The sequence below is a fragment of the Aulostomus chinensis genome, chromosome 15, assembly GCF_037954235.1.
Source record: "Aulostomus chinensis isolate RoL2024-O1b breed Wild chromosome 15, RoL_Achi_v1.0, whole genome shotgun sequence".
NCBI lineage: Eukaryota > Metazoa > Chordata > Actinopteri > Syngnathiformes > Aulostomidae > Aulostomus > Aulostomus chinensis.
The window spans coordinates 24,044,009-24,056,283 of NC_141334.1; the positions used below are offsets into that span (position 1 = coordinate 24,044,009).

The 12,275-nt window shown below is 45.8% G+C and overlaps 1 protein-coding gene across 23 annotated transcripts in view; it reads left to right on the plus strand.

Annotated features, from left to right (window-relative positions):
- The first annotated feature begins 269 nt into the window (after window positions 1-269).
- The window catches only part of dlg2 (discs, large homolog 2 (Drosophila)), a 190,777-nt gene continuing 178,771 nt past the window's right edge, over window positions 270-12,275 (plus strand). For 19 of the 23 annotated variants that reach the window (XR_015119477.1, XM_086226407.1, XM_086226411.1 and 16 more), the window contains exons 1-3: window positions 270-1,179; window positions 1,367-1,593; window positions 3,832-3,963. Coding sequence is in view for 22 of the 23 variants with exons in the window: in XM_086226407.1 (XP_086082533.1) it covers window positions 1,575-1,593; window positions 3,832-3,963 (151 nt within the window). In the remaining variant the exon portion in view is untranslated. The remainder of the gene's footprint in view (window positions 1,180-1,366; window positions 1,594-3,831; window positions 3,964-12,275) is intronic. The other 4 variants (XM_086226405.1, XM_086226404.1, XM_086226428.1 and 1 more) reach the window with 4 other exon arrangements.

The following is a 12,275-nucleotide window of genomic DNA, read 5'->3' on the forward strand; positions in this document are numbered from 1 at the left end:
AATACCACGGAAAGGTGTAATTTTCATGCGACATTAGCATGTTGTGGAATCATGCTTTGTAGTGACAAAACCAGACACCAGTGGTCATCAGCGTATCAGCCACAATCAATTACCTCACAGTTCTCTTTATTACATTGTATAGAAATGTATCAGTCATTAAATTATAAGTAGTTGTTCAGCAGCAGGTTGGTCTTATTTTGAAAACCATAACCGGAAGTGAGGCCGATCCTTGTGGTTAGCTTGCTGCTGGCGCTTAAACTGCTGCTGATGCTGTCAGTTCATATGGCTATCGCGACTGCACACCACCTGGTTACAGATATGTGGCACTCTCAGGACCTACGAAGACAGCGCTGCATTTCATCAGAGGACGTTAGCGGCGAGTGCACATTCCCCAAATGACTGAACATGAACCTAGATGGGGTCCTTTGAGAGCCATGCCTTCTCTCCCACATTTGGCAGGCAGGTATTTTCCTACAGTCAGGCGTCGCACCAGGGAAGCATCGCCCCTGGCTGGTGATGTAGCATGAATGCAAGCTAACAAACACATAATATGCATGTTTATTTATGTGCGTAGGTTGCAAATAGTGAGATTATATTTTGTTTTTGTGATGTCATTCCCCGCCTCATGGGGGGCACACACGTCCTTGTGCAAGTCGAATCTGCAGACATAAACTCTGAAGGGACTTTCTCCAGCTAGCTTACGTCTCTAGTTAGCTCAGTTACATTTAATTTTGGAGCGATTATGCGTGGACATTTTCTAACCACAACCGGGATTCATTTGGTGTTTTGAACACGTGTAGTTTTGCCCCGCGTTTGGTCTGGAAGGAAGGAAGAAGAAACTTCAGGTATGGATTACCACACAGGATAAGCGATGTGGGAGAGCTTTTTGATCAGAGGACTGACACCGGCTGCCTGGGGAGTGTTAACCAAGGCCAGCTCCTAGTCACCATGGGACCTTAGAGCAGCTTTTTCTCTTCAGTCCTCGTCCGACTATGAGGACTTCAGCTCTGGTGCCCACTTGGATGTCTCCAGCTGTGTATTCCGTCCTGACTGAGAGAGGCTTTTTGGACCAGCAGTGAATCTAATGACAAGGCACTTCTCTGGTCTGCCAGGTCTTCAGCCAAGGGATGTAATTCAGAAGTGGCCCCAAGCAGAGGAAGTGCACATCCCCAGGTGCAGGTAAGGTCCCTTTGCCTTATGCACCCCACCCTCACACCCAGAATCACTGCTCATATTCAGAGGACAGGACTGATGAACCATTGTTTCAGGGGACTGATTACTGAAGGTAATGTGATACTGGTGACTGCATTTTCCCACTGGGACTAAAACCCACTCAGTGAAATGAATCTTCTCCTCACTCTCATAGGTGAAGATCCCTTGGAATCCCTCAAGCGCCCCCCTGGTTGACCCTGCTTTGGGAACCACTACTTGAAGTTTTCCTCTCTGAGCTCTGATACAGAACTAAGTTCTTCAAAATCTTTTTTTTTTTTTTTCCCCGTCAAAGAGCGACATTTTTGACCATGCACTGAAGTATAAACAGGAAGCCTTAGCGAGAGTCAAGTTTACACTGAGTCATGCCTGTCAGGAAAAAAGGTGAGTCGCTGTATGCGGGAGCGGGAACTGCTGGTGTTCCAGCATTCATCAAACCCTGAGAATGCATGACAGGGAAGGTGTGTGCCTTAACAGTGGTCTAAACTCCTGAATACAGTGTTCTACACAGCTGACAAAGTGCACTTTCACCGTGGGTCTGGAAAATAAATGCACGGTTTGGAAAATGATATTAAAAAATGTTCTCCAGAGGAAGTAAGGGTTTGTGTTTGCTTGGTTGCAACAAGACAACAGAGCGGTGCAGGAGTGAGTCCTGGAACCTGGAAGTAAATTAGCAATGTTGAATATCGTCTCATTTCCAAGTTGAGTGTATTTATTCTTATTTTTTTAAGTTGTGTACATGTTGGGATATATTTTCTGGACTTGGTTCCACCCCAGGGATCAATCGTTTTGACTCTGGTAAATGTTCAGTGGTTCACGCTGCTCAGTCTGTTTTAACGTTTGGTTCTACAGAACAAGATGCATCAGTAAGGACCGCACTCTAAATGTCAGGCGGATTGCGCGTGTTAAAAATGACGGTTGTTAACAAGTGGCTGAAGGAGACGAAGCCCGTCGTCAGGGTGAAGGTGTGACGTGGTTGTGGTGACGCTGAAGTCATGCGTCTACACATGTAGTATGACGTTAGTGTAGTCGTTCTGATGAGTGCCTTCACCCCTCAGAGGTCATAAAAGTGGTTTTCATTTATCCGCTCATTATGTTAGAAGTTGTTTAATATGAATAAAACCGGACTTTAACTATCCATGTAAAGTGTTGATGAAATGAGATGGAGTCCAACTCAAATCAGACAAAGTTGGACCAACAGATGATGCAGGTGGGAATCTAATAACGGCGGCACGCTGCCCCTCACCCACCTGCCGTTCTGCGTGTGTTCCGTAGGATCCACTACGGCCTTTAACCCCGAGGCGGAACAACCAACATGAAAAAGGGGGGGTGTCATCATGGTGGACATCTCCGGATGGAGACGGACTTTATGCCTCTCAGCTTAAGGAGGTTTTGCTTTCATAGGCTTTGAATTTCAGTCCACTGTTAGAAAGGCACCGCGCAGGGAACCTTGTTTTGGTATGTGCCAATTAAAGGTGGACCTGTAGAAAGTCTGAAAGCCACATGCTGTAAGGGGGTGCCCTGCTACCTTCTGTCCCTGTTGGCTGGGTTTCAGTCTCGTTCAACATCTCCCAGCCGGGGCTGGATCTTACCAGCCAGTACTGTGTTGGACCTGACTAATGCTCCTGTAGCTGAATGGGAGCAAATCCCTGCAGTAGGGTTCCAACATCTGGTGGAAGGTCTGAAATCAGAACAGAGGCAGATTAATGAACATGCTTTTGAAATATGATGCTACACGGTATGATGCTCCGTATACTTAATGCAGGTCATCCTCTCCCCGTCTCTGAAACGGCGTGTGTGTCCGTACAGATGAAAACTCTGTTTACTCCTCTCTGCTTACAGACTCATGAGCAGGGTTCCAGGGTTTGTACAAAGTCTCGAAAGTTTGGAAAATGCTTAATTCCAAGTGTTTTCAAGGAGGGGACTGTGGTTGACTTCATATCTACACATTGAATCATCGGAATATCTTAATAAGTTGGTGTTTTCTTTATGCAAATATACTCAAACCAAAATCTCCAACACCATACTTCACCCTTAACGTGTACTTTGCTTCCGAAGTATTCACCAAGATGTTTTTTTCCCCTCCTGCATGACTTCTGTTGTGACACCAGAATGCAGAAAGAGTCAGCCATGTATATATTTAGCTTGAAGCTAGCTGGTGGCTAACAGCTGCTGAACGGTCCAAAAGTGTTTGTTTCCAAACACACAGTTGCATGTTCTGGTATAATCCACATCTTCGTTATCCAGCCATATGCTCAGTAATCCACCAGCTTTGAGGTAAAAACCAACAAATTGTCATACTAACCAGTTGGAAGGGCTTGAGGGTTTTTAAACTGACGCTCTAGGAAGTTTTGCCGTTGCTTTGTTACCCATTTGTCAGTAATTGAAAGACAAATATTCTTTAAGGATGAGGAAGAGCAGCTGGTAACAAACACAATGACAGACAACCAACTACTGAGGGTACAGAAGAATTCTGTTTTTATTTTCTATAATTGCATTTACACTAACAATCTGGAAGTCTGTGAAATTTACCTTCTGCAGCCATAGTAAGTGTTGTCTGATGCAGATATAGGTGATGAATCTTGAATGAATGAGTGTTATCTGGCTCATCTTCCTCTGCAGACACAGCACGAGCCTTGGGGCTTTTGGAGGAGTACTGCACTAAACTGAGGAAACCAGAGGAGCAGCAGCTCAAAACTGCCATTCAGAGAGTGATGGGGATTTTCACAAGCAACCTGTTTGAAGCTCTTCTTGGTGAGTCACTGAATCCCCATCCATCACTGTTCACCCTGGACAGGTCATCAGTCCATGGCAGGGCCAACACATAGAGACAGACAACCATTGGCTCTCCCAGCCACGCCTACGGTCAATTTAGAGTCTGGATTAACCTGGTCCCTCTTGATGACTTTGGACTGTGGAGGAAGCTGGAGTACCAGAGAGAACCCAGCAGGAACAGGGAGAACATGCAGACTCACACAGAAAGACCCCGTGCTGCAGCCGGGGCTCCACCCACAACCTTCTTGCTCTGAGGTGACAGTGCTGACCACTGCACCACCTTGTCGCCCTTTACCAAAAATTTAAGGAAAAAAAAAAGAATTACGACTGTAGAAATTGTTGATGTCCAGAAAGTTACCTGACAACCGTGCAGCCCTGTTTTGTTCACCGAACATTTTTGACAAATTCGTCTCTCTGTCAAAGTGTTTTAAATTGAATTATTAATGTGCAAGCATCGTTTTTTTTTTTTTTTAAACAAATTGACATAAAGGTGGAAACAAACAACTTTAATGGCAGATCATGGCTTGTCCGTCGTGTTTTCATCTCCATATCAGCCAGTCGGTGAAGGTCAGAGACTTTGCAGCCAGCTTGGATGCACTAGGAGTATGTTTTGAATGTTGGAGGCAGTAACAAGCAGCAAAAGCCAATTTACACAATGCAGCATGCTTCCACTTCTGGTGATAAAAGGAGGTCAACAGACAACATTTTGTGCGCAGCTGTCAGACATGTTTCATTGAAAGTTTCCTGAGAACTTGACAGGTGTGCCCTAAAACGTGTCAGCCACCTCGTCACCAAGTTTCATGAAAATTGGCCTGCGAGTTTTTGTACAATCCTGCTGATATCCAGGCACAGCAACCAGACCAACTAACACATGATGCCAATGTGGTAATAGAGTTGGAGCATGTCCTTGGTGCTGAAATGTATGAGGTCAGTGGGGGGGGGGGGGTTATATGTGTGTCTTATAGCTGTTTTCTGTTTGGGCTGCATTTGTACAAGTTAGAGTAACACAAGGCTCTCATGCTCTTTCAAAATAGTCTTACATTGAAAAAAAAAGTGACAATACTATAAATGCAGGAAATCTTTGAAAAATCTATGTCTGTCCATCTGACTGAGTAATTTGGCTGGGAGGTTCTAGGGTGTGAGGTGACAGAGCCATTGAGATGATGGACTGAGGTGACAGAGCCATTGAGATGATGGTCTGAGGTGACAGAGCTTTGAGATGATGGTCTGAAGTGACAGAGCCATTGAGATGACACTCTGAGGTGACAGAGCTTTGAGATGATGGTCTGAGGTGACAGAGCTTTGAGATGATGGTCTGAGGTGACAGAGCTTTGAGATGACACTCTGAGGTGACAGAGCTTTGAGATGATGGTCTGAGGTGACAGAGCTTTGAGATGATGGTCTGAAGTGACAGAGCCATTGAGATGATGGTCTGAGGTGACAGAGCCATTGAGATGATGGACTGAGGTGACAGAGCCATTGAGATGATGGACTGAGGTGACAGAGCTTTGAGATGATGGACTGAGGTGACAGAGCTTTGAGATGATGGTCTGAGGTGACAGAGCTTTGAGATGATGGACTGAGGTGACAGAGCCATTGAGATGATGGTCTGAGGTGACAGAGCCATTGAGATGATGGTCTGAGGTGACAGAGCTTTGAGATGATGGACTGAGGTGACAGAGCCATTGAGATGATGGACTGAGGTGACAGAGCTTTGAGATGATGGACTGAGGTGACAGAGCCATTGAGATGATGGTCTGAGGTGACAGAGCTCTGAGATGATGGACTGAGGTGACAGAGCTTTGAGATGATGGACTGAGGTGACAGAGCTTTGAGATGATGGTCTGAGGTGACAGAGCCATTGAGATGATGGACTGAGGTGACAGAGCCATTGAGATGATGGTCTGAGGTGACAGAGCCATTGAGATGATGGACTGAGGTGACAGAGCCATTGAGATGATGGACTGAGGTGACAGAGCCATTGAGATGATGGACTGAGGTGACAGAGCCATTGACATGATGGTCTGAGGTGACAGAGCCATTGAGATGATGGACTGAAGTGACAGAGCCATTGAGATGATGGACTGAGGTGACAGAGCTCTGAGATGATGGTCTGAGGTGACAGAGCCATTGAGATGATGGACTGAGGTGACAGAGCTCTGAGATGATGGTCTGAGGTGACAGAGCCATTGAGATGATGGACTGAGGTGACAGAGCCATTGAGATGATGGACTGAGGTGACAGAGCCATTGAGATGATGGTCTGAGGTGACAGAGCCATTGAGATGATGGTCTGAGGTGACAGAGCCATTGAGATGACGGACTGTGGTGACAGAGCTTTGAGATGACGGACTGTGGTGACAGAGCTTTGAGATGACACTCTGAGATGACAGAGCTTTGAGATGATGGTCTGAGGTGACAGAGCCATTGAGATGATGGACTGAGGTGACAGAGCTTTGAGATGATGGACTGAGGTGACAGAGCTTTGAGATGATGGTCTGAGGTGACAGAGCCATTGAGATGATGGACTGAGGTGACAGAGCTCTGAGATGATGGTCTGAGGTGACAGAGCCATTGAGATGATGGACTGAGGTGACAGAGCTCTGAGATGATGGTCTGAGGTGACAGAGCCATTGAGATGATGGACTGAGGTGACAGAGCCATTGAGATGATGGACTGAGGTGACAGAGCCATTGAGATGATGGTCTGAGGTGACAGAGCCATTGAGATGATGGACTGTGGTGACAGAGCCATTGAGATGATGGACTGAGGTGACAGAGCCATTGAGATGATGGACTGAGGTGACAGAGCTCTGAGATGATGGTCTGAGGTGACAGAGCCATTGAGATGATGGACTGAGGTGACAGAGCCATTGAGATGATGGACTGAGGTGACAGAGCCATTGAGATGATGGTCTGAGGTGACAGAGCCATTGAGATGATGGACTGTGGTGACAGAGCCATTGAGATGATGGACTGAGGTGACAGAGCCATTGAGAGGACGGACTGAGGTGACAGAGCCATTGAGATGACGGACTGTGGTGACAGAGCTTTGAGATGACACTCTGAGATGACAGAGCTTTGAGATGATGGTCTGAGGTAACAGAGCCATTGAGATGATGGTCTGAGGTGACAGAGCCATTGAGATGATGGACTGAGGTGACAGAGCCATTGAGATGACGGACTGTGGTGACAGAGCTTTGAGATGACACTCTGAGATGACAGAGCTTTGAGATGATGGTCTGAGGTGACAGAGCCATTGAGATGATGGACTGAGGTGACAGAGCTTTGAGATGATGGACCGAGGTGACAGAGCTTTGAGATGGACTGAGGTGACAGAGCTTTGAGATGATGGTCTGAGGTGACAGAGCCATTGAGATGATGGACTGAGGTGACAGAGCTCTGAGATGATGGTCTGAGGTGACAGAGCCATTGAGATGATGGACTGAGGTGACAGAGCTTTGAGATGATGGTCTGAGGTGACAGAGCCATTGAGATGATGGACTGAGGTGACAGAGCTTTGAGATGATGGACTGAGGTGACAGAGCTTTGAGATGGTGGTCTGAGGTGACAGATCTCTGAGATGATGGTCTGAGGTGACAGAGCTCTGAGATGATGGACTGAGGTGACAGAGCCATTGAGATGACACTCTGAGATGACAGAGCTTTGAGATGATGGACTGAGGTGACAGAGCTTTGAGATGATGGACTGAGGTGACAGAGCTTTGAGATGATGGACTGAGGTGACAGAGCCATTGAGATGATGGACTGAGGTGACAGAGCCATTGAGATGATGGACTGAGGTGACAGAGCCATTGAGATGATGGACTGAGGTGACAGAGCCATTGAGATGATGGACTGAGGTGACAGAGCTTTGAGATGACACTCTGAGGTGACAGAGCTTTGAGATGATGGTCTGAGGTGACAGAGCCATTGAGATGATGGACTAAGGTGACAGAGCTTTGAGATGATGGACTGAGGTTACAGAACTTTGTGATGACACTCTGAGGTGACAGAGCTTTGAGATGACACTCTGAGATGACAGAGCTTTGAGATGACATACTGGAGTGACAGGCATTGAACTGAGATGACAGATTCATAGAGATAACTTGCTGAGATAACAGAGCTATTAGATGAGAGAGAAATGACAGTCTGTGGGAGGATAACAAAGTTACCGTCTTTTCTTCTGAAATTCACAACTACTTCATCCCTAGTAATATCCATCCATCCATCCATCCATCCATCCATCCTCGCCCGTAGCCACTGGGATAGGCTCCAGGCGAGAGGCGGGGTCCTCGTAAAATCTTTATTTCAGAAATCTTTTTCTCCTGAGTCACCCAAGCAGCAACACTGCTTTTCACATTTGATGAAAAAATGTGTCTCTGGGATGAGATCGCAACTGGATAGTGCAAAATACAAGTGCCAAAGACCACCAAGGTGCGCCGCGAGCCATGTCCTCAAACCATTGGCTGAGGTGTCCTGTGACACGCTTGAGCGTCACCATATCTTTCATCATCTGTCAGCCTGATGAGGACTTAAAGGAAAGTGTGATAAGTTCAAGCTGTAGTGGTTGCTTTGGTGACATTGCTTACATGTTACCAAAGATAAAGAAATCTCTGTCCGTCCGTCCCTCTGACTTTCCAAGCCCACTTAATGACATTACGAATGTGTTTTGTAATTTTATACAAAACAAAGATTCGTTCGCGTCTTCTTTTTCAAGCTAAAAGATTGCACCTGTGCTGTTCCCACTCAGACTATGGTCGGAGGTGGAGTTGATTGGCGTTGGCGCCGTCTCTTCTTTTTTCACAGTGGTCACTCATCTATGTTGTTGCCACGTAGCAACCACAGTGCCACAGAAACACTTTTGGTCATGTAACCATGTGACATGGATGTGTCAGAGGCTCGCTGACATCACACGTGGGTTTAGCAAAGACACGTTTTGTCTGAGAGGGTCACATAAATAAGTCCCATATTGACTCAGACTTACATCCATGGAGTCCCTCTGGTGCATGTCATCACCTCAAGTGTTTGTTTGCATTTTAGTTTTAGTTTGATTTATTTGCACATTTGTTGTGGTATTATTTTGTTTGCATGCAAATCCAACTGTTATTGCTGGAAACTTACAGTCAAGACTTTAGTAAAGGCTTTAAAGAACTCCAGGGCTTCCTACAGTCACTCTTAGTACAATGCCACGAATGCAAATGTTACCGTTTTTATTTAGACTTCTGCTAAAGTCCCCTCGTACGTCTCTCTGTATCTGTAACGATGGATGTAGTTCTGAGGGCTGCCTGCATTCAGTTGCGGACTGGTGTTTATTATCTGTATGCTGGTATTTTGATATCATGTGTCCAAGGTGACATATTTTCCACCGTTTCTCGCTCACTCTTGCTGTGCGACCTCCCGGTGAGCAGGTTGATGAAGTCAGCCTGCTCACAGAAGACCCGTGTTGTAGATCTTGCTGCGGTACGTTTCGTGATGATGTCATATACTAATGTTAACAACACTAACCTGCCAGAGGCTGAAGTTGCTGACTTGTTCAGTTGCTGTTGTTGGTTAGTAACGCCGTCTTACCTGTCCAGCAGAAGTGTAGCCAGTTCAGCCAGTCTTTTGAGGCCACTTTGGTCTTTCAGCTTGGACCAGCGTGGACACGCTGAGCCAATACTGACCCTCATCTTGCTCCTTTGTTGGTCGGACAGGATTTGAGATGATAACGGAATAAAGCTGTGCTTTTCCCAGCCATTTCTCAAGTTAAGTCAACACCTGGTAGCTCCTGAGCTCCCGCAGTCAGTGACGGCGCTTCGCTAACACGTGGTGTGTTGTTCAAGCTACTGACTCAGAGATCCTGGACTGTTTGTCAGAAATCTTAATAATTAGCAATAATTATTTCACCACTGTCATTTTTTTTGGGGGGGGGGGGGTTAAATTCAGACTTTCTTTATGCATCTCTCTGTACTGTAAGTTCTGTGGATGTATTATTATTTTTGGATTATTTGTTTTCTTCAAATTGTTGTCTATAACCATTATGATTATTATTATTATTACTATTATTAAAAATCTTGTTATTTTCAAATGGAGCCTGTGCAAAGCAAATCTGGTGACAGACCTGCATGGATGTGGGGCCCTTATACCAGTTGTTCACACCGATTGTGTCCAGCTGACCACATTGGGACACACAGGGTAGACACAGGTGCACACAGCAACGTTCCTCGCCATCTATACGCCCGAGACACATTTTAAAATGGGGTTGTAGAGACACTATGTGCCTTGTTAATCAGACTTCAACCTGAGCCAGAACCTTGTCTGGTGCTCGCGTTCCGATACGCCCCCAACCGATACTTGAGACAGTCAGATTAAATATTACAACATCAACACATAGCCTGCCATTCCTTCTGCAAACTACGACATAGACAAGTGAAAAATGAGGCAAAACAAATGAAATGAAATTGATGATTGAGATGTGCTGAATTATTAAATGAGTTGGGAGAGTTTTATTTCGTCCCCACAGAGTCCACGCGCCCTGGCCTCCCAGGATTTTCCTTCCTCTGTCACGACAGACAAATGACATCTGGGTTTGGCAGGAGATCTGAGATTTTACATAATATGATATGAGCTGGAACGCTGCTCCATTTTTCCATTAATTTGAATTATTATCATCATTTATTTGAGGCCTTTACAAGTGTTAAAAGTGTGTGTGTGCGTGTGTGTGTGTGTGTCCAAAGTGCAGAGGTTATTCCATTTTTCTTAACTTCAGGCGTCTGTGTTTCGCTGCAAACCTTCAGTGCCAGCTCTGACTAGAGAAGTTCATCCAAGGTGAAGTGACAGTGGTCAGCCTTCTCTGTTGATCTTTTGTAACGTTGGCAATTTTTGTTTTTGTTTTTTTGTGCTCTGGACCTTCTGTTGAGGCCTTAATGAAGTCTTCTTATATTATTTTTGAACACATTTCTGTTTTTACAGAAATGCTGATTTACATCCGTAGTCAAATGCTTCAGAATCTTAATCTGAAAATGCCTGCAAAGCTCTGTCAGGAAGGCTGCTCCCGTTGTTCTGATTGGGTCTCGAGGTTCTGGCTCTCTGTTTGTTCCCACCTATATCACTGCTGAATATGTCATTAAATGACACAGGAATCTTGAACACACATCTGACAAATTAGAAATGAACCCTCTTACAGCAGCGTTGAAGTTCAAACTTAAGACATCAAGCCGACAGTGTAAGTCATCTCTGTATCTTGGAAGCCCCGTCAGCATTCGGATCAGTGTTGCAGCAGCTGCGTGGATCTGTATCTCTGAGGCATACTTTGTTTCCTGCTGTCACTCAATCAGTGAGTTGGAGGCTGACCACTCAGCCTAACAGTGGTTTGAGGACTGGCACACTGCAGCAAATATTGCAGCTGAAACTGAAGTAGCAGCTGAAATGCTTGGCAGGAGTGAGACGTAGAGCGGGCGGGCCAGCAGTGGAGGGTTGTGTGCAGCCTGTCTCGTCCGTTTCACTGAGGATATCTCTCCGTCTGCTGGCCAGAGGTCTGCCTGAGGATGAGTTGAGGTGGGGTTGTAGGAACAAACATGAGTTCCTTGTGCGTAACCAAGCAGATCTACAAAATAAGTTGTTATCTTAGTGTTTTCCATTTGATTTTGGATCCATCAGAATCCATTACCTGGGTACTTTAAAATGCCGTGCACGCGCTGCTATTCTTTGAGTTTGATCTTCAGCTCATCTGTATTGTTTCCTCCAACACTTAATAGATATTATCGGTTTACATCAGGGCGGTGCAGTATATTGCAGTATTATTTGTCACTGTATTGATATTCCAGCCCCTACTATTGGCATCATATCGCAGTGGATCGTTTTCAAATCCAATCATGACCCAAATACATCATGGCAGCTACATGTCAGTGTGCTGCTGTCCAGTGGCAGAAGAACTGATGAGCACTTTGACTTTAATGGTGCCGTGGCAGCTACATTTCGAGTGTTCAATAACTAACAAATTTCCATCCATTTTCTTCCGCTTATCCTGTTAAGGGTCGCGGGGGGGTGGAGCCTATCCCAGCGGCTTTCAGGTGAGAGGATGGGTCACCAGTCCATGGCAGGGCCAACATACAGAGACGAACAACCATTCACACTCACAGCCACACCTACAGTCAATTTAGAGAGTCAATCAGCCTAGTCCCCAATTGCATGTCTTTGGACTGTGGAGGAAGCTGGAGTACCAGAGAGAACCCACGCAGGAACAGGGAGAACATGGAGACTCCACCCAGAAAGACCCCGTGCTGCAGCCGGGACTCAAACCCACAACCTTC